Source organism: Haliotis asinina, chromosome 6 (assembly GCF_037392515.1).
Source record: "Haliotis asinina isolate JCU_RB_2024 chromosome 6, JCU_Hal_asi_v2, whole genome shotgun sequence".
In the NCBI taxonomy this organism is placed as follows: domain Eukaryota; kingdom Metazoa; phylum Mollusca; class Gastropoda; order Lepetellida; family Haliotidae; genus Haliotis; species Haliotis asinina.
The window spans coordinates 61,714,808-61,742,703 of record NC_090285.1 but is presented as its reverse complement, the minus strand read 5'-3'; the positions used below and the strand labels follow the sequence as shown (position 1 = coordinate 61,742,703).

Here is a 27,896-nt window from a genome sequence, read left to right as displayed (position 1 = left end):
GAATCTCCACCTTGAACTACACCTTGCTTGTACTTACTAATTTTTCTGTACAGATGACACTCAGGAGGGGACAACTCTGTCATAGTGTGGTAGAATATTTGTATGATACTTCACATTTCTCCACCTTGCCTTGGCTTGGCAATATATATACATACAGTTCTGATGGTGAGACAACCCAACTCTACCTTGCCTAAGCGTAGCAATATATGTACATACAGTTCTGATGGAGAGTTAACTAGCCCAACAGGTTCAATAAATGTGTGTATGACTTCAAGCAGAACCCACTTTCATTGACAAAGCAGTGTATTCACTTGTATTGCTCAGATGGAACAACTCTGTTGATCTTTGGTAATATCCCATCAGTCACTGCAGACTGATAGATGTGTACTATACTTCACAAACTTTGACAGAGATTATGTTTTCAGAACATGTATTTGGCATCAACCCATGTCAAAAGGTTTTGTCTTGTATAATATTTTTCATTTAAGGTGCTGCCCTTCATTTTGCTTGGTTTTGTCTTTTAGGCTTTTCTTTCCCAAATTTCTCTGATTTTGTATCTAGATTTATCATCATGGGTTAAACTGAAACAATGAGTTAATGAGTTTGGTTTAATATCATTGTATCAGTATTACTGCAATATCACAACATTTGACATGACAAATGACTTCACACATGGTTCACATGTTTGAAATCAAACCTGGTCTTTTCAGCATGATTAGCAAATACTTTAACCACTAGAATTCACCACTGTGCCATCATAAAACAGGATGACTCTCTGTAGAGGCAGTAAGCCACCTGCATGTATCTTACTGTCTGTGTGTGACAATTGTGGTACAGTTTGTACAATCTTTTCTACCCATACCCAAATCAAATGTTCACAGACGAATTTTCTCCACTATTCATGTCATCTAAATCTAGAATTTCTGTTCCAACAGGCTTTCGAAGATGAGATGCGACGGCGCCAGAAAGAGTTGGACTTTCTGCGACAACGTGCAGGGGAACTGGAGGCCAGTGGTGCCAAGGCCATCGTCGCCCCGGAGATGCACAAGTTGAACCAACGATGGCAGGACATCAGTCAGCAGATTTCTCAGCCTCGGCCTCCCAGCATTACAAACGGTGATCTTACAAATGGAGACAGCCAAATCACACGGACGTCATTTAATGTAGTGTCGACTAGTGTGACACGTACTACTTCCAATGTTCGCTCACCTGCACAATATATCCAGGATGTTCGAAGAACACTTATGAGAATTTCGGAGATTAAGAAGCAGCTATGTTCACCCCCTCTTGATGAGGGTCGTGGTTTCGAGGACATCGGAGCACAGGAGGAACGGTTACAGGTGAGGACAATTAAGTTACATTATCAAGACCAACTCCTATTGTAGCCGTGTTGACTAATGTCACTCGGTGCACCAGAATCAAATGATTGTTGGTTTAGATCCAGAGTTCCTCCTTATTATCAGGTTTGGTTTGTCACCTCCATGCCAGAGCTCATGGGTTTCACCAAAGTTGGAAAGACGTACATAATGGTTGAATTTTCTGTTTGTACTTACATGCAGGAATATGAGTAAAGCTACTTGGTGTAAAAATAGTAGTCAGTGAAATCTTTCTGAAAGAACCATCAAACACTGTACTTCTCTAAATACGTCTGTCCGGTGTGAAATAAAAAATGTCACACATGCTTACAAAGAAAATAATCAAATATTATAAAAAAATATGATGTTGTTTAAGGGGCTGAAGAAGGGAAGCAGTTATCCACCAGTCTGATAATTCATCTACCATGCACATATAAAACTTTGTGCCTGACTTTGCATGCTCTATCATAGTCTGTTGAAGGATTGCAAAGAGCATGTTTTACCCTTATTGTTTACAACTCCACTGATATATTTATGTACACTTCAGCATGTGTTGATAGGAATGTTTATTCCATGAACACCTTGTTAATATGTCTGGCTTGGTGTTTGTGGAATATGAAATATTACAGCACTCACTCAATGTATGTTTAAGTAAATTGTTTTCCCAACATTTCGGTGTTGCCCACCACTCCAACTGTTAAGCTGTTGAATACAGTTTGTCCGGAAATGTAACTCATAGCACATGTCAGGATGTCGGTTCTGAAAACATGGAGTGTGATAGCCCTTGACTGTTTGATCTGGTTGGGAAGGGAACACGTACAGATACTGGCATAACCCCCACAGAGGCAATCCTATCAGAACATGTATTCAGCAATTCTTGCAGACCTGTGCAGTCTCTGTTTATGCTTGTTGGATTTTTCTAGCAAGTTGTTTCATTGTTTTCTTTGCTAGTTCAGTGGTCAGTAGCATCACGATCCCAGCTCACCTAAACTGATGTTACTGCTTGTGTTCAGGAAAGCCATTTTTTTTATGTATTATAACTTAGAAATAAAAGACAATGGGTAATACATAGAGTAACCAGCTTGAAACTCAGAACTTACTGTCAAAAAGTCCTCTGTCCAAGTCTTGGCTTTTACATTTGGTGAAGCCATGGCACATAATTCATAATTTCTTGTTGGATGTAAATTATTCTTCACAAATTTATGGAGACGGACATTTTCAAATCAGCCACCTGAGGTAGTCACTCTTGTGAACAAACTTGTCCAGATTCTGAAGTAGAATAAGACTTCAGGAAGTCATTGCCTTGTCATGATAAGTTAGTAGCACTACATTTTTCATCTCCTTTGAACACACTGGGACAATGTACAGAGTGTAACCAGTGTGTCTGGGGCGGTAGGGTAGCCTGATGCTTTGTCATGCCAAAGACCTTGGTTTGACTCCCCATATGGGTACAATGTGTGAAATCCATATTTGGTTTTCCCAACTGTGACATTTGCTTGAATATTACTAACAGCGGTGTAAAACCATACTCACTCACTCTCAAGTGTGTCTTTTACTGGAGTCTTTTACAGGGCATACTTTCATGCTTTTGCTCTCAGTTTGGTCTCCAGTGTATGTGTGTGGAACATTTGTACAAGTGAAATTTAGAAAAATATACTTACTTTTACTGTCTTCAGTGTAAAATATAATTATTAGCATGCAAGAGGAGAAGTGTGTGATCTCTGTCTACGTCTCACACCTCAGACTCAACCCTGAAGTAGCCTTATGTCAGACACATTATCTGCAGGACTTGTTATTCAGACACAGGGAACGGGATCAGCTGTATCAGTTCGTAATGAAACCATTCAGTTTTGACGCCCATCATAGAGTTGCTATTGTATTGCTGGATGTGGCATGAAACTCATTTTACTTACTCACTCAGACAACCCACTTGATTCAGGAATACTAGTGATTGTGGGCAGTGTGCGTGCGTGTGTACGTATGTGCATGCTTGTACGAAGAAACTGAATAGAATGGGAGAGTGTCAACTTGATCTGGCATTCAATGTTAGAAAATCACTGGTTTATCTGGTTCAGACTTGATTCTGTATATCTGTCATTATTCTTCTGCCAGATTCTTGCAGTCTGGCATTTGAAAAAAAAAGGCTTTTTACATATTGTAACATTCAGGTGTACTTGACAGTTTAGTGACCTGATTAACTGTTTCTTGAGATAAACAATATGTTCTCTGAATGGAGTGTCTGTTTAGATACCTTTGGATGAGTAGCCAGGCAGATATAGTTTGCTGTACACAGGACAACTATGTCTCACCAGGTAGAGAGTCCCTGGGATGTGCCCGCCCAATGGTCAGAAATACCTGAACACGTGTACCTAATCTATACCAAATGTTTATTCCTAAACATTTGATATTCCATACAACTGCCTTTTATCTAGAAAGACACATTAACACTGAAAAACAGACACTTTTAGTTTAAGTGCCTGCTTGCACTGTGTGGATTTAATTGAGAAGGCTTTTTCGTTTCATTTTTCCTCTGATAATCTACATTATTACTTCCTGTTCTTAGATGGCTAGAAGCTCTGTTTAATTTATCCTTTGGATATATTAAGATCTCTGAAAACTGCTCCTGCATTTGTGACAGTAAGGATTCTCACAGAGTCTGTTTATATGCCATTGCTTTATGTCTTGTGTGAGGACAAGTTCAGAGTATTTCATGTAGGATTCAGTACCACAGACTGTTAACCTATAGCAGTAGAAGTTCTGATCAACCTGCTTTATTATGACAGGCCCTCCAGAAGATTTAAGTAAGTCTGTTTGGACTTAAGTAGGGTCTTGTTGTCTTGGGTGCTTCAGTTTCTTGTGATGGTTCTCTGTTATCATGGGTTCGAATCCCAGGTCAGCCCAGTTTATGATGCAGTTTACATTTCTTGAAAGTAGTGATTGAGTTTTGTTTGATAAGGCTTCCAGCAGTATTCCAGCAATGTCATGGTGACGCACTCCAGAAATGTGCTTCACACATTTTTCCCTATGTGGGAAATTGAATTTTGGTCTAACATAATGAATGATTTACCCATGAAGCTACCCTCTCAGCCCTTTCTCGTAGAAAGGTTTTGACATGATTGACCTCAGTAAAGTGAATCAATTAATCCTAACTTGTTTTGAGTGGCATATGAGAGTGCCATGTGCCCATGTATCTGTGAACTATATAACCTGATGCCTTCCACCCAGTGGGAGCTGACACACAGTGAAATGCATCATGCTGATCCAAGCACCTCAACACAGAACTCTACATTTTGTTATAGTTGAAGACAAAAGGTAATGCTTATTGACAACAGTCCAGCCTTTATTTTTCTCAGTAGCAGGCAGTTGAACTTTAAACCAGTCTGAGACAATTATCTGTAGTCTGTGACATTCAATTTATTGTGGATCAGCTCATATCCTTGTAGACATATTGGCTACCATGGCCAGAAGAATCGGGCTCTTCAATTTCAAAGACTTGAGTAGAGAAATCTCTTTGAAGTGTAGATTTGTGATCAAATATACATTCATCATCCTGGTCAGTACATCGACAGTTAAAGGTTCTTGATTCACTTGTGTATTTCCCAGTCCTGCTGAGGAAATAAGAAATGAGATACTGTTCATATGTTTCTTTAATTTTGTCTAAACAAAGACTCCGTCATTAGTCTTTGGCATTTAATAATCTAGCTATGGAAACATTTTACACTGTTCAACGTTAGAATTGATGAGTGTTTTGGAATACCATGTGATTTCAGAAACGCTACTCTCTGGTTGATTCTCTTTGAAAATTTGTGAATTTTTACATGTGACTTGCAAATATAAAATAAGACAATATGAAAAGGCAAAAAAAGATGTAATGATCATCTTTTTTTTCTTTCTTTTCTTTCTTTTTTTAAAAATATTTTTACAGACTGAGTTTGGTTTTATGCCACTTTTAGCTATATTCCATCAACATCCCGAGGGGAAACACCAGTAGTAGGCTTCACACAGTGGACCCATGGGGGATTCAAACCCCTGTCTTCTGCATGATGAACCAACATTTTTCCACTTGGCTACCCCAATGCCTCTTAAGAATAAGAAGTTACTTGAAACAGTAACAGGAAGCTATCACTAAGTAAGATGACATTCATGAATGGAGAGCTCAGTGTTCAGTTCAGTATTGCCTCTGAATATCTTTGATGTGTGAAATGAAATCACACAGTGGAATCTCCTGCTTAGATTATCTTCAGCTGGAAAGTATGATTTATTTATGTTGGAAACTAGCCTCCTTGATGTGGTGAAGCTGATGAAGTGATCACTCCTGATATGTGTTAGGGTAGTAGTATAATTGTACTGATCAGTCATCGAATACTGGTTGGGAAAATGCTAGTGCGCTGAAAGTTGCTGATTTGCACAAGTTTATCTTGGTTGTATTGTGGAAGTTTGAGGGAAGAAAGGTCTTTTGTGGATATCTGAGAATCCCTACATCTGGAAGCAATGTTTGTATTTGTTGTAGTCTCAAGAGAAACATTTTGTAGAATAATAGATGATGAGATATCTGTGAAATATTTTTTTATTCATTTGGTCACAAACTAATAGAACATGTATTTATTGTTGATTTAAATGATACATCAGTTTGTTCGGTGAGTTTAGGACTCTGTAGAATGAGTGCTGGCATGTTGTCACAATCAATTCTATCTTTATAAAATATTTGGCTCACAAGCATATGTTTCTGAGATAAGAAAATATAACATTTCTGATTTTCGCAACAGTTTATCTCATGCTGAAGCTGGGCACTTGTCATAAGAAATTGTGTTCCAAAATAAATACTTTGAACTTTTCGTGTTGTACAAAAAACATCTTGCACTTGCATTCTCCCTGATGAGATTTGTTGGGACAAGAGAACGCCTGTAATCACGCATTTCATTTCGTGCGCACGTGGTACGACAACTATTGCACAAGAGAAAATGCAAATTGGTCATGTTATGTGGGGGCAGTAGTTGCTCAATTTGTTGTATGGCAGATATAGGACTTGATTTATTACATTACTTGATAAAACTCCTTCCTTTTTCTCAGTAACAGATTTGAAAATTGCAGTCATCATCTTGACACAATGAATGCCTGCATATATTAATTATTATCAAATTTGCTCATCACACTGAAGAAACTCCTCACGGGTACATTGTGTGAAGCCCATTTCTGATGTCCCTGACTGTGATATTGCTTGAATATTGGTAAAAGCGGTTTAAAAACTAACTCACAAAATTTATCAAAACTACTTTTAGATGTTGTTTCCTTTCTTCATTTTACTTACAACATAGATAGACCTCTTGAAAAACCTGATGATGGTATTCTTTGGGATTTTGTTGTTATGGAGGATGCAAATAATGATAAGTTTGAAACTGGTTCTGTTAGTTGTGCTTTGTGCCCAGTTTAAGCATGTCAGGAACCTTGGCTTAGACAACCGGGTGAGTACACTGTCTGAAACCCTTGCTCTTGAAACACTTCATAGGAGCTCTGCCCTGTTATTGTTGGTAGTAAGTCCTGAAGATATTGTAGTGTGGTTTTCTGATGGAATAGTGCTGACTGCAGCAGTAAATACTCACTCATTCACGAATGCATGCTTTGACTCGCACATGCTCACACTCAAGCATGCATGCAACATTCACTCCCACTCGCTCACTCACTCACTCACTCAAGTCCTGTACACAGCAGAAAACAAATGATCACATTTTCCCATCTTCACCAAATGAAACATGCTGCTTTGAAATCATCAGTATTTCTTATTCCCACATAATATACCACCTTCTAAAATCAAAGGTATGTATTTTTTAAATTGAATACATTTCTAATCAGTAAGAATAATAAAACAATCGTGAAGAATCTAAAACTAATTAGAAACAGTCTCTCTCCTTCCCATGGAGAATTCCCACAAAGACAACATGTAACACTGAACCCGGATTTACCTCCTCCATAATAGCAACCACAGCAGGCTTCTAATTGTTAATTACTAGTCATGGCTTTAAATAGGCTGAGTGACAGGCTAGTGGAAGAAAGTTGTGTATTTTTCGAGTGTGGTCGACTGGGTGGCTGCCAAAGCCAACAGTTTGGGAGTTTTGTTCATGAGAAGTGATGATACTGTGTCTTCTTCTTCTAGGGTAACCTGAGGTCCCACCAATGGCAGTGGGAAAATGTAAATATTTTTTCAACTGGTGTTGCAGTGGGGATCAAGTGCGAGGGGTGTCAGTGGAAACCATTAATGAAAGTCTGAGGAGTTGTGATACCTTTAATTGAAGTTTGGGTATGTGTGGGATTATGAAAGAAGTGACATACCATGACAGATATCTCTAGCGATGGGAAAAAAATCATGAGTCTTTAAAGATACATACTGTGACTACTACTCATACGCACACAATCCCTCCTCTCTCTCTCTCTCTCTCTCTGTTACAGCATCCCAAAATGCTTTAAAATATGGTACTTATGGCACTTGCTGGCATGGTATCTTGGTGAGCTACCACTATAGAAACAGTTTAAGTCTGGGCGAGTATAAGCAGCCACACATACACATGCGTACATGTCATCGTTTGTGGGAAAGATCTTAAGACCAATGTTAAACCCCATTTCACCTCTCTCTCTCTTTGTCTCTCGCTTTTTCTTTCACTGTCTCACAGTCTCACTCTTGAATACTACTCTCAACCCCATATCCCCAGCTCTGCACATATCACCATACATCCCTCACCCTACACCACAACAGCTGAACACAACATGTTCGTGTCATCTGTATTCCCAACCTGACAGAACTGATAGGAAATAAATGAGAGAAATATCAACATCAAAGCCAACCGAATGGGCTATTTTAGATAAATAAAACCAAAAACAAAAATAGCCTTTTGTTGTGAGGAAGTGTGCAGTGTCCATGAGCTTTGAGGAGAGACTCCTGACAGTATGGCCTATCAGCTGATCAGGTCTTGCGTAGATGTAGTCACAAGTGTGATCCACTGCCTTGATAGCATTCACTGTGAGGTACGCAGGAGGCTGATGTCTTTGAACACAGTTCCAGACCTCATCAGCTCACAATGGCACCAGCAATGATTTGTTAGAGGTGGAATGGAAGAAGGGCTCGTATGAAAATAAATCACAGAGCTATTTATGTTCAGAAATTGCTGCGTCAAATGAATGTGTGCATGTCTTTGATCTTTCTCCATTTTTTTTAAACAAATGTAATTGAAGATTTAGGAGCAAACTGTGACACTGTTTCAAGGTGTTTGTGAAAAAAGTTTATATTTCTCTGCGGTTAAAATTTAATTACATATATAATTGGTGTTTGAAATTGCCTTGAATTGGGAATAGAAATCGGTCATCGTTCACACAAGCTTCTACCAAAATATCCTTGATTGGTATTTGTATTTCATCCCCACAATTTCAAAGTGATCAGGTCCTTGTTTTTTCATTTTATCTTCTGCTTTGGATTCTTTGTAATATATTAGAACCCTCTTTCAAGCTTAATTTTGGCTTACATTTTCCATCTCTACTATTTATTTGTCTTTTTCGGGTAAATCCATGTTGTTTCTTAAGTCAGTGAGACTTTGCCAGTTTGTAAGTGTCATGTATCAAGGGTTATAACAAGAGGTACACAGATGTGAAACCAAAGTCGCTCACTTTTTACATTTATATTTCCTTTCACATACTGGTGTGAGGCTTTACAACTAAGTGTGTCAACAATGACAACACAGACAGTTCATTTATTTACTCCCGAACCCTGATAGACAAAACTAAAAAGTCTGCAGCATTGTTCAGGGCAGTCATATGACTGAACCTGAACCCATTTTTGTTACCAGCCACTCAGGAAACAGTTGTGCCTCAGTTAGGCATGACCAGCGTTTTATTTTGTTTCACTAATTAAATACGATATTGCCCCCAAAATAAACTGCAATATGTTTATATTGTTTTAATTTGAAGCCCATATATCTTTTGTTGTCCCATTGTTGTGATTTGTAAATTGAGTGGATGTGGAACAGTCACAATAATGCTGGAATTCATTGAGCACTTACTTGTTTCAGTTGTAGTTCTGATGTAATCCTTTGGAAGGGTTGCTTTCAGAATCATTTCATTTTAAGATGGGAGCAGACACTAGACCTAACACAGACAGTAGCTTTTATTACAAATTATGTCACTATGGAAACTTAATGCTTGTCTAATGTTTTGAAACAATAACAGTAATCAGAGGTCAGGAAATGGTTGTCTGTATATGGAAACTCCATGTGTGTCCAGTGGTTTGAAACATTAAGGGTAAAGATAGGTTAGAGGTAAAGCATATTTATTGTGTGGTATCATGGCTTCTGTCAGCTGGTACCTACACAGTACGTCAAGTTCACATCGGAGCTAATATCTTGACTATCACATAATGAATATTCATTCTGCTGTTCTGGTTACTTCACTTTACCTTGTGCCTAATGTGTTTTGTAAGCAAACACAATTTGTTTTTTTTGGTGTGAGAATACTTCTGCAGGTATAGATGATTTGTGATAGGAGTTCACGCCGCTTTTGAGATTGTATCATGTTTTTTTTATGCTTATTTGTGTTCCAAAGATTGTTTGTTTTAAAAAAGAGCTGAGAGAGTAGCGTGTATTTTTTAGCCACGGGTGTTTGAGGCTGATTGGCAGAAGTTTATGAGGTATTAGTTTGTCTTGTACACGAGTGCTGCAGAAAGTGTGATGAAGCGTTAGAATGGTGATATTGTAGGCAGTGGTGGTCAAATACAGAAGGTTTTGTGAAGATACAAGTTGTAAGGGAGTGTGTACTGTCTGAAGCCCGATCCAGAAACATTAGGGACCTGTTTCACAAAGCGATTGTAGTGCTTTGGTTGTCGTAAGTCTGTGTTAAGGTATGGGAGTTACGATCACCTTAGCACTACAGCAGCTTTGTGCATTAGGCCCCAGATTTTGACAGTAAAATGTGCAAAGGGACAGTTGGGTAGCGAAGTGGTTAAAGTGTTTGCTCTTCACTTCAAAGATATGTGTTCTATTCCCCACATGGATGCACATGAAACCATGATGTCTCCCACCATGATATTGCTGGAATATTAGTAAACGTGACATAAAATTCAAATCACTCACAAAATGTCGAAGCCACTGGAGGAAAATGACTGCCTATTGACCTAACCTATTCCCCCTTTAGCTGGTTCTTATGGCCAGCAAGTGGCCATGGGTATTAGGATCTACTGGCAATCTATACTCTGATCCCAGAGTGTTCATTATGTAGCTGGTGCTGATGACAAAATACTGACACATATTAAAGATGTCAGGAGTTTCAGGCTGTGATTAAGTGTATTACAATCCCGCTGTACCCAGCAGCAGAATTCAGAAGATTTTATGTACCCTTCTATCATTATTTAGTCAAGTGCATTGCTGCAAAAGTGACAGTTTTAACAGTGTAACATTAAACTCTGTTAACCAGCCCTTACATCTGAAATATTAAAAGTTTGTTAACGTATTGAGCTAATGTGTTTTGCTTTTTAAAGTATAGTGGCAGATACAAGATGAGTATTCAAGACAGACCACCTCACCATTTTGTTCACCTATGGCAAGCATCACCTGTTTGAGACTTTTCTGACAAAAGATAAAGACAAATCTCACATATTCTACTTATGTGAAATTAAACTTTGATCTTAAAATGTGTGGTTAGGTTCTATGTGCTGCACTTGACTGTCTAAACAGTCCATTTCAGGAGTTGTACCTGCAGTGAAGGTAATTTGAAGTCATGTATTAGTCCAGACTGTTTACATGCAGTGATTCCAATGCTCTGTCCATTTTTTCAGAAACTGAAAGATGAGTTAGACAAGTGTCGAGGAACCGTTGATGAGCTGGAGTCACAGAAGCAGGATGCCCTGTACCAGTCTGCCAATGAAGATGAGGTGGCGAAGATCAATGACGCTGCTGGTCATCTTCACCGAGACTGGACAGCAGTCAACAGCTCTTACACGGAGACACTTGAGTGAGTAGTCTACTCCAGCATGTATCAAGTACACGTGACACTGACAAGGCTCAACGCAGATGTACTGTAACTGGATGTGTGGTACAATGGTATAGATATGTCGACTGAGACAACTCTGTGTGCTGCTTTCCTGAAACAAGTTTCTCATACAGATTCCGAAAAAATCTTTGGCAGATCCTTAAAAAAGTGGCATCTTTTATAAGATGCTACCAAGCATGATAGAATGAAAAGCCTTTGCAATGATATGCCACATTGTCTGAAAATGTCAAAGTGGCAAAACGGATGGACTAAATCAGCAGCATCTTTCTTATCTTGACATCATCTGCATCATCTAAAGTAGAATTGACACTCCTGTCTCATGCTCATGCTGTTGATCAGTGGATTGTCTGGCCCATGCTCAATTATTTACAGATACAGTTATATAGCAGGAATATTACTGCTTGCTGCATTACATAACAAACAAACAAACAAATTTAATCTGGATGCTAAAAACGACATGTGATTCACTGAGGTTTTGAAACAGTCCAATGCGAAAATTCAAAACTTATATCCTTAAAATCCTTTATATGCTAAATGTCATCCGTTGAGATTCCCATACTGCGTCTAACATGTCAAGAATACTGCTGAGTGTGGCATTTAACAACAATCCAACCTTGTGTTCCAGTTGTAATGCACGCTGTACAAGAGGTGCATGTTATTGATTAAGTCAGCCTTACACTAGAACATGTTTGAGTTGTATGTGGACAGATGAATACATGTAGAGTTAGAGTCGAGTAGAGTTGTGTACTTGAACTGACATAAGAATTGTTGTCTCATGCATGGCTCAGCAGGAATATAAATAGGCTGTGTTTCTTGGATGACATTTTTTATTAATCATATATTTGTTGGAGACAGGGAAGATGACAGAGCTTGCCACCAATAAATAATATACAGCAGTCATAGGACATGAACCAGGAGTCAATCAGTTCGAATTACAATACAGTAATTAATTATTTATGTGAGAGTCCATATTCAAAGGGAGGTAACTTTTGTCATCCTACAGCCATTCCAAATCAGCTGTTCATGAAATGTGTTATACCATGCTTGGACTCTAAAGCTCTTTAACTCTGAAAGTGAAAATATATGTCTAAGGATGCTTTGAATGATGAAGGTAGGTGTATGCATGACTTCATGTCAGTTTATCATCCTATTGTCAGCATCAGTGTGTGCATAATGTACATGTTTCTAGTGGTGTGATAGGAGAGTAAGAAGACACCGACCAATGTCTAGACTGTTTTGCTGTGTTAATGTAATTGAGTTTCATGGTTGTAATTGATCGCCAGACAACACATGAGTCTGATCTGCTGACAAGAGAAAGGCCGATCTATTACATGCTGCTCGTGGCAAGAGTGTTGTCATTTGACCTGTATCCCATTAGAACATTGGCTTCTTGTGTGGAAATGACAATGGTGTGGTGTAATATCCCCTGGCCTAGTGCCGTATATTGAAAGGGCACTGTATTGTGGGATACATTGCTTGGCAAGAAATCGCAACAGCTGTTGACATGGTTGTAATTAACGTACAATTAATGTTATTAACACTGTTAATGTTGGCAACCTTCCATAATGCATTGATGGGGTTTAGGTAATGGATTAGTCGAGACAGACCAAAGATCATGCCAAAATGCAGGCAACATTGAGGTCTCATGAAAAAATCAATATTTTTATCAACAATAACAAGACATGGTGGTACCGTGTCTCACCCTGCTCTCACAAGGGGTTTCCTCCTAGTTAGAGCTCTCCCCAACTACAAGGGCACACATCTCAACATCTGCAACAGACACAACAAGTAGAAGTGACAGCATGATGGTGGCAGATATTAGAGTTGTCAACTGGATGGTTTGTCTTCTCCATACTAATGTGTTTCACCCCAGGTTGTCACTGTATTAGTGGCCGACCAGATAGTAGGTGTTGTGTGGTGTATCACGAGGTGGCTCTTTCTCTCTCTTAAGGTCACATGAAGGCTTTCCTATGAAGAATGTGGATTGGATAGATACAGTGGGTGTCAAGTTATGTGACTGGTGTTTCTTGCAGTCAGAATAGCGCCTGGACATATTTGTGGCTTTTGATTTGTATTGGATGGATACAGAGAATGACTAGTCATGTGTTTTTTTGTGTTTTCAAAGTCAGAGTAGCTAAAGGCAGTCATACTTGTCTTTATTGTTGAATCACTCTCATGGATAAAGAGAGTGATTAGGTACAAGGCTCGTTGTGGTTCTTTTGTCAGAATAGCTCCATGCAGCCATTTTTATGTCTACAGATTTGTATTGGATGGATACAATGGTGTCTATGTTATGTGTGGTACCTACACTTTGTGGAATGTTGTTCACACTAGAAACCAGTGACTACTTTGTCTACAGTGTGATGCTGTTCATCATTTGGTTCAGTTAGGCCTTTTTGTTTTTCTTACCGACAGTGGCATAACCTAGAGGTTGGAGCATTTCTTCACACTGAAGATATGGATTTTGATTCCCTTTTGATACAGTGTGTGAGGACCATTTCTGGTGTACCTCACCAGAATATAGCTGGAATATTGCTGAAAGCCACACTCACTCAATCACTCACTCACTCACTAATTCACTCACTCACTCTTGATGGTAAATGAGAAGAAATGTCCTAGCTTGGCTGCATGCAGTAGAAATTGTAATGTAATTGAATTCGGATAAATGTTTATGTACCCTCCCAAGAGCTGGGAGTATCCTCTTCTGATATGGTGTTTCAGGGTCAGCATAATGTAAAAGATTTACAAGAATGATTCCATTTAAAGCAGCTCCAGTAAGATTGGAGATTCAGAACCAGTGCCAGAGAAAACATATTGATATGGTCCATTTAGGACTAAAGCATTACACTAAAAGATAATGGAAGGTGAACTGTTGAGCCTCAGTGAGGGTGAGACAAGACTTTTGTGCAGGGTGTCCAACTGTCATCACAAGTAGAGAGTTACTCCCCTTTGTATATATGTATTCACAAGACATACTTTTCAGATTTTGTAGCTCTTCTTCCTATGAACATTAAATGTGAATAAACTTGACCACTCTTTATGTGTTGCCTGTCAGAAAAATATGTGATTGTTGTGTACACCATGTGAATTGATTCTTCTGCAAAAGTGAAAAGATTTCAGTAATTATCAGGCTGAGACTATGTGATGGTTGATGTATTTTCAGTATCATTTTCTGTAAGGATCTGTTGATAAGTTGATAATACTTGTTTTAACTTTTGTGTTGTTTATGTTCTGAAGTAGGACCAAGGTGTGATTTATTTCCAGAGTTGATATGTTCAATGTCTTGTCAGGTGTTTTGGTGATGCTTATGGTTAATCGTGTAAATATACATGATTTTGGAAACTTTCATAATTTGGACACAATTTAGGGGTCTAAGATGGTATTTGGTTATATGTTACAGACAGTGACAGAATATCAAGTTTCTTTAAAGCTTCAGTATCAAGTAAAATTATGAATTATGCCAGGTTTATTGAACATTTGTCATTGTTTATGTACATATACTACTTTGTGATACCTATCCGTGAAGGTCCAGGATGGAATAGGCCTTCAGCAACCCTACTTGCCATAACAGATAACTACACTTGTTGTAAGAGGCGACTAACATGATCGGGTGGTCATTCTTGCTGACTTGCTCAACACATATCATCAGTATCCAGTTGCGCAGTTTGATGCTCATGCTTTTGATCACAGGATTGCCTGGTCCAGACTCAATTATTTACAGACCGCCGCCATATAGCTGGAATATTGCTGAGTGCAACGTAATACTAAAAACTCACTCACTCACTCACTCACTCATAATGAGAACCTACATTGTCCTGACTGAAAAAAACATACTCACTCACTTTGTGATACCAGTATAGATATCTGCTACTGTGTATATGTTTGTAGTTTTTAGAATATTGCCTCTGTTCCTTTATCTGATCTTATCTTATGTAATCTTATCTTACCACTCAAAAGAAACTAAAGATCACATACAACAGGAAGGCTGTGTGGGGTTAGTCCCAGCAACCATGACAGATTACCTATTGTGTGATGAAATTGAAATTCCTTTAACTGTATTTTGTTTTGTATATATTATTAAACAGCCTGGCATGTTATGATTTCTAATACATGATAATATGTAACAACAGGAACACACCTTTGAATGAGTAAGTGAAGGATCGCTATCAAACCAACTGTCCTTACTAAGAGCTTACCCAAGACTCTTAGCATACCAACTGTCCCTACTCAAAGGCCATGTACCACTATCTACCCAAGAGTCCTAGCATACTAACTGTCCTTACTAAGGCCATGTACCACCATTTACCCAAGACTCCTAGCATACTAACTGCCCTTACTAAGGCCATGTACCACTATCTACCCAAGACTCCTAGCATACTAACTGTCAGGACAAAGGGTATGTACCACTATCTACCCAAGAGTCCTAGCATACTAACTGTCAGGACAAAAGGGTATGTACCACTATCTCCCCAAAGAGCCCTAGCATACTGTCATGACTAAGGGTATGTACCACTATCTCCCCAAAGAGTCCTAGCATACTGTCATGACTAAGGGTATGTACCACTATCTACCCAAGAGTCCTAGCATACTAACTGTCAGGACAAAAGGGTATGTACCACTATCTCCCCAAAGAGTCCTAGCATACTGTCATGACTAAGGGTATGTACCACTATCTCCCCAAAGAGTCCTAGCATACTGTCATGACTAAGGGCATGTACCACTATCTACCCAAAGATTCCTAGCATACTAGCTGCCATAAGGGTCTGTACCACTGCTAACCTCAGACTACTGTCACAGTGCAGCCACAGGGTACCCATTATAAAAACAATTATCAGCTTTACTTGACTGTGAATTATCCAAGCAGGCTGCAAGATGGTGGCATTTTGAGCTACGGTTGTAAGGCTGAAAAATTAATTACAGACAATTTCTCAGATAGTCTTTGACATATTCTTGTGACCTTTGGAAGTCATGATTATCTGAGTATGAGCTGTACACTTCAAAGGCTCATGAATATCAGCACTCAGGAAGACAGCATTGACTTTGTAAAAGCTGAAAAAAAAACAAGATTTTAATTCAGTAATGTTCAACTGAAATGGACAGTGCTTGAAGGTTTTGACCTGTTATTTCCTCCACTTGCTAGAATTAAGTGAACTTATGTCTTGGCCTGTATGAAATTTTTGCATATTTGGCTGTGCTAAACACTTCTGCTCTGAAAGTGCTGGAAAGATGCAACTAATTCATGTATGTTCAATTTTTTCATGTTAGATCACATTTTATTCAAGTTGTTATGATTTTGGTATTGTTTATGCTTTCATAAAGTACACATTTGATAAATATTTGATTATTAATACATCAAGCTACTATTTGGATGGCTGTCTTTGCAGATATTGTTAACTGTCAACTACATGTCAGGGTGGTTACAAAAACTGGACACTATTCTGTAATGTGATCATGTGTTTCCTTAAGTGTTAAGTGATGAGACTGACATAATCTAGACTGGATCAAAGGGAACATCTACTGGCACTGTGTGTAGTATTTACTTTCTGTTGTCATTGGCAACATGTGTTTAGCTTTGCCTTTGAGGTTTGCAAGGATTTTACACCTTTTTGCTGCAAATTGAATTTGGAGGCTTACATTTTCCTGTATTCTCATTTTGGGTGTTGGCCAATTTCATTACAGGGGAGAAGAAAATGCCAGACATGTTTTGAAATTTGGCGTCAGCTGACAGTTCATGTACAGAACACACAATATTTCCAAAGAATTTGGTTATTCTGTCAGGTTAAGTTACTGAAGAAAAATATGTTAAATTACTTTTATCTACAGTTTTGTGGAAAGTAACAATCTAAGCTAATCTAATGTGTGTGAGTATTGGAGGTAATTCATTTATCAAGTTATTTTATAACATTTTCCTGTATTTGCATGTGAGAATGTTATATCAGATGTGAAAGTATTACTATTGTGGAAGGAGCTTTGGGGAAAACCTAGTGGTCAAAGTGTTCTTTTATCACACCAAAGACCTGGGTTCGATTCCCCACATGGTTGCAATGTGTGAAAGCCATTTTTGGTGTCCCTGCCATGATTTTGTTGGAATATTGCTAAAAGCGACATGAAACCATACTCACTCACTCACAACTATTGTTGCTAACATCCTAACCTATTCTTAACATAATCACCCCAATGTATCACTACCAGCTCAATTCAGGTCATAACGGATCCGGATTCTTCTGCTGGTGTTGTCATTTTGAAAAAAACAAAGAATAGGCCTCCACTTCCTCATGCTTGCCATGTCAGTTTAGCCTCAATGTCAACTAGGAACCAATAATACACCAACACTAGATCTGGCCCAAGTTGCTGCATTATTGTTACATATTACTTACAGAAATATTTACTCGATCACTTCCACTGGAGTACCCATGTTGTTGTTGCAATGTTGTCCTTAACAACTGAAGAAGACAAGCATTGACCTCATCTGGCAAAGAGGTCTAGATGAAACATACTTGATGTGTCCAGTGTGTCTGTCCACAAGCTATTGAGATCAAAGAGGTTAAATTGACATTGAAGTGTGCGCATATCTACTTGATGGAATCATGTTTGTTTATGTTTTGAACATAAGTGCAGCCATTGTATGTCGTTTGTGACTTCATGTCAAGACCTCTGAAGATTCTCCCATTTCCAGGAGTATGAGTTGTGTACCTAACACTGAGCTTTAGACTCTACTGTTTGGACTGGTTTTCAAAATGATATTCACATATTTTCTATATTAGTTATTTGACATTTAATTTATAGTTGTATTTCAGGTAACTTGGATGAACATTGATAATGGGAACTGTATAATGGGAACTGAGGCTAAGAGTCAAATATCTGTCTTGGCCCCAGGGTACAAGTAAACAACATATTTGTCTTACCAAACACTTCAGAATTAATTTTGAATTGTTTGTAGCGTGAGTACAAATCTTTTTGTAGCCATCACTACAATTTGTAGACAAGAAAAATAGAATTAGAGTTATCTCCCTTCCATTGATTTGCATTTGCAAACCATTGGTAATTTCCATACATATTATGTGATTCTATGTTAGTCGAGATAAAGAATTATTGCCATGAAGTACCAAATAAGCTGGCATTCCCAGCAGGGTACAATGAAATGTTACTCGCTTGTAAGCAGGGCACATTGAAAAATAACACAAGGGCGCCCACTCAGCCAATCAGAAAGCAACATTTATGTGTGAGGTAAGATAATGAATGTGATACTGTTCATATCATCCAGGCATCATTGTATTAGGTTGCTGATGGTGTGTTCTTCAGCCATACCGACTTGTGGTGCTAGTTACAATGTGAAGCTTTATTCATTCTCTTATCCAACAGGTGTTACAGATTATATTCACCTACTTTTACACTCCTTATCACCTGCACACAAGTATTCTATGGTGACGGTTGCCATGGATAAAAATCAATTTTGTCTTTCTCAGATTCTTGCCAAATTGTTGTTTATCGGGTGAAGGAACAATATCTGGTAAGATACCAAAAATGCTACGCCTCTCTGAAGATAAGCAACAATTGATTAATCATGGCTTTAAAAACCTGTGTCATGCAGATTAATGTATGTTCATAATTGTGTATGTCGCACATCTGTTGCAGGAAGCAGATATTAAGGAATATAAACATTTAATCAGCTTCAGTTGTCTCATAAACCTTTGGTTAGTGATCAACATGGATGATATGACTTGTATACCCCAGCACTGAGATATATGTCAATATCACCCACCCCTGTGCTGATAGCGCTATCAACAAGACTTTTGGATGCACTTTGCACTGGGATGCTTGTGTGCATTTACGTCACTGTGTGATTAAAGTGGACAGTGTTCCTCAGTCAAGGTGGCAGAGTGCACAGAGTCTATCTGTTGTGGATCTTAGTATGATATCCATGTTGAGACTCCTGCACTGAAGAAAGAAAGTACGATGCATTCAAGAAGATATCGGAAGTGATACTCTGTGTATGAGTCTGTCAATGGGAAATGGACGTTGTGAATGTTTCACTATGTGATGTTGATGCTGATGTGAAAGTTACACAACAGCAAGTGTGCAAGTCAATATCAGGCACTGGCTTTGTCGATATTGTTAATTCTGTTGTTTAGAAAAAGGAAGTACAGATCAAGTGCTGAGGAAAACTGGAAATACAGATTAAGTGTTGAGGATAAATGGAAATACAGATTGAGTGCTGAGTAATTGATTGTCATGGATGACTGACTTCTGTCAACACTATGGCAACCTCCTTTACTGCCTCAGTGCTGATTGTAGGAGGAAGGAAGAACATAACGTCAGGCAACAGAATTGGAAGAAACGGGAGTCAGATATTGGTTTAGATCCAGTCAGATGTAAATGTGCTTCTATTGTTAAATCAGCCAGTCTTGAGTCTGGAGACACAAATAAGCCTTAACATGTTACAAAATCCACAAAATGGAATCCTTTCCTATCGAAATGGCATTAGGTGATTTATGTACAGATATAAAAGCCTGATTTGGGGGGCTTCCATTACCATAAACGCCAATAGGATTTAGACTGCTCTCCAGCACAATTGTTTTGAGAGTAGAGACTTGTTTTGGCGTGGAAAGATTTGGTTTGAGAGTAAGGGATCATGTGTTTTTTCATTGAGTGACCAAAGTTGTTTGTTATGAAGATATATGGATTTGTCATGGCTGTGTGTGATCTCCATGGACTGTTGGAGATGCAAGACTGTGAAATGTTGTAGAGGACATGCAAAATGTTCCGAGTTTGGTGAATTATTGATCTCCACATCTACATGGCACTGAATCAATGGCAGCAAGTATTTGGACACTGAGGAAGGAGAAGTGCTTCCCTGGACGATGGGGTGTATAATGGCTGTATGGATGTATTGATTCGTCCCAGATTGGGATGTTCTGTTTTCTATAAACTGAGAGATTTATGGGTCATTAGTTACAGTAACATGGATATTTCATTATTTCCGATTCTGGTCTATGTAGTTTGTGCGACGATCAAATTTCATCAACAGTTTTGTTGACGAATATTTTATTGTATATCCAGTGAAAACTGAATGGTAATAAACACCTGTGGAATTGACACCGATGAAATGACGTGACACAGATTTTTTAATATTTCGGATTCACTTTCCTGGTCCTGTTTTCAGCACCCACAAGGCAAACCCCACAGTTTCTTCAACACCGATTCTTTCATGACAAATCATACATCACACCTATACATCAGTAGTAGGAAGGAAAATCAACAATCAGCATTTCTGTGAAATTAACTCCTGTAAATCCACTAATTACAGGTAATAATCAGAGTCTGGACACAAACAGAGACAGATAGTGGTGATGTAAACTGACCAATGTCCAGTGTATTGTTGAGCAAGACCTGGCATGTGGTCATTAAAGGTCATTAGCATATCTGGACCATTAACATACGTGAGTGGATCAAAAGTGATATACCTTTCTTGAAGGGTGATATACATGTAAATCACATGCAAAGAAAGGAGAGGTGTATATCAGGATATTATGCAACATCGTTCAAGGATCATCTGGATTAGTGAAGATTTGTAACAAGGACCAAGGTCTTAATGGGGTTAAAATAATGCATGTAAATTAATCATCACTCAAACATTAACTTGGAGCAAGGAGTTACTTATTATGAGATAATGAAATGCCTGCAATTTGTTCTGGGTGTCAGTGATTGATGCTAGAATGATAGACTTGCCTCATGTCGTGAGTGATGAATTTATCACTTTCATTTACATAATGACTTTAGTCTTACGACTCAAGGCAACAGCTATCAATGTTTTAAATACTTGACAGATAATTCAGCTTGAAAGTTGCTCTTAGCTATCGGTCAACTGCCCCGTCAGTGCCACATTGTGACCATTGTCATGTACTAATCTGAGTATGTTTGCTCAGAGGATGAAGTCCTGGGAGAAGAAAGGGTTGTGTGTTTGACTGTGTGACAGAAGATCTCGAAATGGATGAACATAGGTTACAGCTGAAACTGACCGGAGTGTATCAGTTTTCTCTAGTGGATGTTAGGCAAACGACACATTCTGACAAACCTGGATTGTAAAGGAAGGCGATTTGACCCAGCTGACTTGAAACTGGGATTGTTCACTTCTTGTGTTGATTTAACTTATACAGTGTCTCGTGACATTTTGTGAAGGTTAAGTAGAAGGCTTCTTGAACACCGCTCAATTATACTGGATGAAGAAAGGAGGATATGTATTAATTTTTGTCTCATGTATCTAAATGTCATCAAGCTGAACCAACGAGAATGAAGAGTGTGTTTTGAAATGTTTTTTATGCATGTCTGGGAATACGTCCAACTTATGAATTTCTGATGATTGAGTTCACAAACAGGAGCTGAGGATGTGTTTTTGTTGACCAAGATTGGTTTTCTTGCCAAAGGATTTGTGGAGTCATAATTTTCTGTGCCAGTTAATATTTATAAGCAGATTCACATCACGCATGTTTGTATATGAAAACCATGGCCGTCATCAGTAGGGATATTAATATTCTACTGGCAGATATCAACAGCATGCTGCTCACAATAGATGACTGATAGTGGATGCTAGATGTCTGTTCATACCTCACATGACTGATTGAATATCAACAACAATGGCCTTCAATATCTTAATCTGACAAGCTAATTGGTTGTCGTATGTCGAACATACCAGCATCGTTCACGTCATGGTTTCTTCATTACTTCAAATATCAACACAAGATTACCATTGACTTGAAATCGTAACAAGAATACTTACAACGTATGTACACATATGGTCATTCCACGTCCTCATAATAATTGGGAACCTCATACGTGATGGGTGGTAATCTCGCATGGCGTCAAATTACTAATCTTGTCAAACACCGGAGATGGTAGATCGTCTTTGTAATAGACAAAGCTTTTCTTCAATGTGATGTCTGTAGTTCAATGTGGGTAGAGGAAATGAATTGTGCTTACTGTGGTATATGTTTCTTAAGGTACATAAATCTTGTGACGAACCTCCTGTATATGCGCACAGGTGTGGTAGTGAAAGTGAAGATAACCAGGCTAAGCTGGCATGGAGTTTGACATGAGGGTGTGATCTTGCAAGGCTGTCACTTACTCTATCATATAGAGATACAGTTTATATTCTGGAAGAATTGTTTTTTAAATTGCATAAATTGTGTTTGCCTTTTTGTAACAAGCTATTAATCTTCAAAAGGAATGTGAAAAAAATAATTGTTTTCTACTGTTGATAATAGTATTTGGGTATAGCTTTGTGGTGTCAAAGGTCATTTAGTGTTCTTTAATGTTGTAATAAAATGATAAGGGATCAGTTAGCATGGTGACACATTTGCTAAATTATTTATAAGGGTCAATATGTATGTATAGTTGTTGCCTAAAAGTCTGTAATCTTGATGTAGAATTTTTGCTTGATAAGTACTCGAAGAAGTTCAAAGTAACTTGCACATATTGTTTGGTTAATGAGGTCATTGGTTTGTGCTTACCATCTCACACTGCTTTTTGACTACAATACAATAGACTTGCTAAATCACTTCACTCCACAATTAGTGGGAACTCTTAAATGCTCTTTTAACCTATGGATTAGCTGACCGATAGGATCTGTGCATTAATCCAGTCTGGAATGTTAGCCAATGGTCAAGGAGAACAAGGATGAAGGGCGGGGCTTAAATTACTCCGTGTTTACTGCTGTCAAAAAGTTTGGAAAATTTCTGTCCACACCTTGAAGTGAACTTTTGTGGATATTGAAAGACAGGACAGGATAATCTGTGTGTTTGATTGCGATTTATCAGTTTTGAAGATATTTTGGATGATTTGAAGGATTAGTACACTTGTGGCTGTGCCAGGAGGAATAAAAGTGTGTCAGCAAGTCATTTCTCTGTGTATGAAATGATGTTCCACAGGAATGAAGAGATTCTCTAGGTTGGAGGAAACGTGATTATTGTTTGTGTGATGCATACAGCTAATACATGAAATACTCAAGTATGGCGGAGTTAGGCCGAGGAGTCATTACTCTGCCCCATGATCCAGGACTTATAATGTGAGTATGTTGACAAGAAAACATTACCATTATGTCCAGTTGTAAACAATACTGTTGTATGCTTTATACCTCACAACCTACTTGTCCTCTTTTGTGTGCAAATTATCCATAATGTTTTTGATGTTATTAATATTTATTTATTGTAGGAAAACTTATATGCTTTATAGATGGTATTTGTGTACATTAATGGACTAGCTGGCTGTTTACAAGTTCCTGAGCTGCTTCATATTTGATAATATTACATTCAAAACTAATATCCCTAAAGTTTAAAATATTCTTCAGAAATATAAATCGGATTTTCCTAGAAGAGTAAAACCATTGATGTTGAATGTGCATGTAAATTTTGATCAAGCAAAATATGACCCTCATGAGACCAGGAACAGATAATACAGTAGTGATCCAGCAGAGATCTGGGCTCGTTAAATTGTCATTTGTTGATATATTGGTGATCACAGCCAGGAGAAATCAATCAAAATAGGCAGTAAGGATTCTAGTTCCATATAGCATAATATAAACTTCCATCTTTCTCCTGGGAGTTGGATACCGAATACATCATGCACAGAATTTTTGCTAATGATTCCCTAAGTCATTTGTATTCTGGATAGAATGCCAGGCTCTGGTTATGTTTGAATCCAATTATTCTGGAACAGGTTTGTTGGCAATCTTGGATGTTATGATATACAATCACCTCTGTGAGCTAGTGGGTGGGGTGTCTGTCTGTGAAGCAGAAAGTCTGTGGTTCTATCCCTGGTTGTCCATGTCAAAGTAGGGGCAGTGGGGTAACCCAGTAGTTAGAGCATTCACTCGTCACACTGAAGGCCCATGTTCAGTTTCCCACATGGACTTCAATGTGTGAGAAAAACCTCACTCAATGACTCAATTTCCGATAATTAGAGTAAATAGGGTTATGGTAATGGGCGTATTGCATACCCACTGCTGTGTGGTGTATATCATGTTACTCTGTGTAAAGATGGAATGGAATCCTCCAGTTCATGGTCAGCTTTGTCATTGGCAATTATTGTTAAGGAGAAAGAAACACGTTGTTTGTTCACCACACATGCATTCACATCAGGTGCAGTTTTATTTATTTATTTATTTATTTATTTATTTATTTATTTATTTATTTATTTATTTATTTATTTATTTATTTATTTATTTATTTATTTATTTATTTATTTATTTATTTATGAAGTATACAAGGCCACCAAAAGGAATACCCTGATGTCAAGGGATGATGTTCATGCCATCAGTCATTGGATTGTCTGCTTGGGCTCTATTATCTGCAGTCCATGGTTATATAGCTGGGAGTGGCATAAAAAAAAAACAACCCACAAAGGGTGCATATATATTAAATATGTGTCTTGTATGTATAAATATTGTTTTTATTATTACTGGAAAACACCACATGACAATGATACAAACAATATGAATATACACATGGGTACAGTTCAATAATCTGGTTGCTGATGTTCTTCCGTTTTCATAGGTCCATGTTAACAATATGACTACAGTCAAACTGGCTACACTCATTCAAGGATGAAATGTTTGCTCATCTCACCTGAGGTCTGGGTTTCATTCTGACATGGACATAAGTCATCTGAGGAATGTTAATTGTTGTTAGAGTCCTGTAACATGTGTATGCTTATGTCAGGACCAGATCTGACATTTGTATCATTATGTCATGACAAAGCTGGGATTCCGTTACCTGTCTAAATGCACTTGGTGACCTCCTCCCCTGTCAGTGTGATGGACAGGTGACAACCCAGGTGGGTGAAATGTACAACAGCGTACATTCAGTCGTGTCAGTCACTGAAAGACCTCCAATACGTATGTTAGGTAAATAGTTTGTGTGTGACAGAATGTTGCTGTATCAGTATCATACGATATGACTGTTTACAACATACAATAACAACTTACAACAACACACCATAACAACATACAATAGCAATATACAATTTGAGCAATATATCACCCACATCAGCTTGGTTATAGGAGAAATTCTAACCATGTTTGCTTCATGCTGATTATGAATTCTAGTTCCATTGTTTTCGCTGCTTAAGTTGCCCTTACTGATCTCGTGTCATGTTAAGGCATTGTCACAAAAAATCGAAGATGACATCATCCGTGACTTGAGAGTCGATTCATCTATTTGTGACAGATATTCCCTAATTCCTGGTAGACCGTAAGTCAGTTTTACAATACGAACATTTCAAAGCCATTCTCAGTTATTGGGAATAGTTTGTTTGATTGTTTGTTGTTTAATGTTGCATTTGGCAATAAGTGATATATATCATGTGATATTTTTCATGAGATGCAAAATTTGTTCCTTAACCACATCAAAGTATCAAATTTGAACCCTCTTACTCGTGACATGGACATGATGGCTTGTTAGTCCAGATTAGGCCTTTCTCACTTACTCTGGGTGATATTTATCATGATCATAGATTTCAGAAGTGACTTTGAGTGTTTATGCCAGTTGTGCTTTAAGAGCAACAGCATATTTTATTCCATGCAGACGTTGCACAGACAGTGCAAGGGGGGTAACTCCAATTGCCCCAACAGTTCAATGGCATCAGAGCAGCAACAAGATGTCTGCTTCCAGTTAGCTGAATAGATTGTAGGCCTTGATGTTTAGTTGATTTCAGATTTGTTACTGCTTGTTAGAACTCATGTTGAATGTTTGAAGTCAATGCGCTAACTACAGTAGTTATGGAAGTGTCACGTAGCCTGTCATATACAGACACCAGTTATGGTACATGTGTTCATGGAATGTTTTCAGCCAGTACACATTACTACATTGTGACTTATTTGTTAATCTTCTTTGCATCCCAAGCTCTAAGTGTCACTTGTAGGCTGGGTTGTTAAGGATTATATTCCAGATGTCTGGTGTTTACAGCACTATTCTTCACCCAAATGTTCTTGAAGTGATTGTGTATTTCTGCATGTAATTAACCAGAAATGATGGCTCTTTCAGCCGGTGGAACAAGGCCATGGAGCAGTGGCGCCAGTTCCACACTGACATGAAGGATATGGCAGTATGGTTAGACACTGCTGATACCAAACTGGCCGACGCCAAGCAGACTGACGATATACAGGCCAGTGACAGGGTGTTCACTGTAAGTAAACAGACTCATTGTCAGTTTGGTTATTTTAGTTTGGATGTGGAACGTAGCCTTGTGGTAAAGTGTTTGCTTGTCTTGAAGAAGACCAGGGTTTGATTCCCCATAGGGGTACGATATGTGGAGCCATATATGGTATTGATATTACTGTAAAATTGTTCAATAAGCATTGTTAAAGCGGACTCACTCACTTACATTTTCGCCTTATGTTAACTGTGCTCTGCCTCTAGAGAGATTCTTGCAGTTCCATTGATTAATTCATACTTGTGACAAAATAATTTTGATGAAAACTCTAAAGTCAAGACACTGACCCTGAATACTGACTCATCACATGATCAATATTGACTAAACATGTGACAGTTATTGACCCTCATCTGGTAGGAAGCAACACGGTGTCTGTACCATTGTCCCAGAAGTGACACCAAAATTTTGTGAAATTCGAGTCAGATCTAATGGTGACATATTGTGGGCTGTCAGTATCCCAGTAACTGAACAGTGTAGCACCATGTTGCCCCTCTGAGAACCCTGCCATCTGTATACATTGTAGTACTTAGTGCTGACACACAGTCACTTGGTGACTGTGCACACTTTTCCTCCAAGTCCAGAAACAGGTAGGGAAAGTAACTAATGGCCTTAGGAATAAAGTATTACAGGAGTAGTCCTTTCTATGAAATCTGTGTGAAGTTTCTCAGATTTGATCTGCTCAGTGCTAACGATACAATGTTTTTCTGGTTTTTGTATTTTGTGGTTGATCCTTCTGACCATGAAATCAGTTTGATAATACCAATAAAACAGCTTTTTTAGGAGACTGAAACAGGTATTTTCCAATTATAAACTGTGGATTTTTTTTTTTTTGTCGGCTACCAAACTAAACTTTACATGATTATATTTATCCAGAACAATGCATTTTGTCTTTCTTCAACTTGAACCCTGTTAAATCTGCTACCTCTGCTTGTGTCTCCTGACTATTGGCTGGATCCAACCATATTTCAATCACACAATTATGTTTCTTTGTTTAGGAGCTCGAGAATAGTGTGCGTGTTCAGCAAGGCACTGTCAACAGTATGAATGCTGCAGGCAATGAGATTATCCGACAGTCAGCAGCACCTGATGCTGACCGACTCCGTGACAAGTTGGCTGCCATCAACCAGAGATGGAGGGTTGTTTCCGCTGAGGTCACAGAGAGACATGATCGGTAGGTTGTTCAGCACCACTGTAATGTAGCTTCAGCATTGAAACAAGCTAACCACTGCCATGATCATCAGAATGATCTGCTCAAAGCTGTGACCATTGTTGATTTTAGAAAGCCACATTCTTGCAGATTAACTTTTCTGT

The 27,896-nt window shown here is 38.4% G+C and overlaps 1 protein-coding gene across 8 annotated transcripts in view; it reads left to right on the top strand.

Moving 5' to 3' along the window:
- Nucleotides 1-27,896, top strand: part of LOC137286653 (dystrophin-like) — a 386,558-nt gene that overhangs the window by 201,472 nt on the left and 157,190 nt on the right. For all 8 annotated transcript variants that reach the window (XM_067818622.1, XM_067818621.1, XM_067818620.1 and 5 more), the window contains 4 exons: nt 936-1,340; nt 11,167-11,342; nt 26,417-26,558; nt 27,581-27,756. In XM_067818622.1, the coding sequence (XP_067674723.1) occupies nt 936-1,340; nt 11,167-11,342; nt 26,417-26,558; nt 27,581-27,756 (899 nt within the window). The remainder of the gene's footprint in view (nt 1-935; nt 1,341-11,166; nt 11,343-26,416; nt 26,559-27,580; nt 27,757-27,896) is intronic.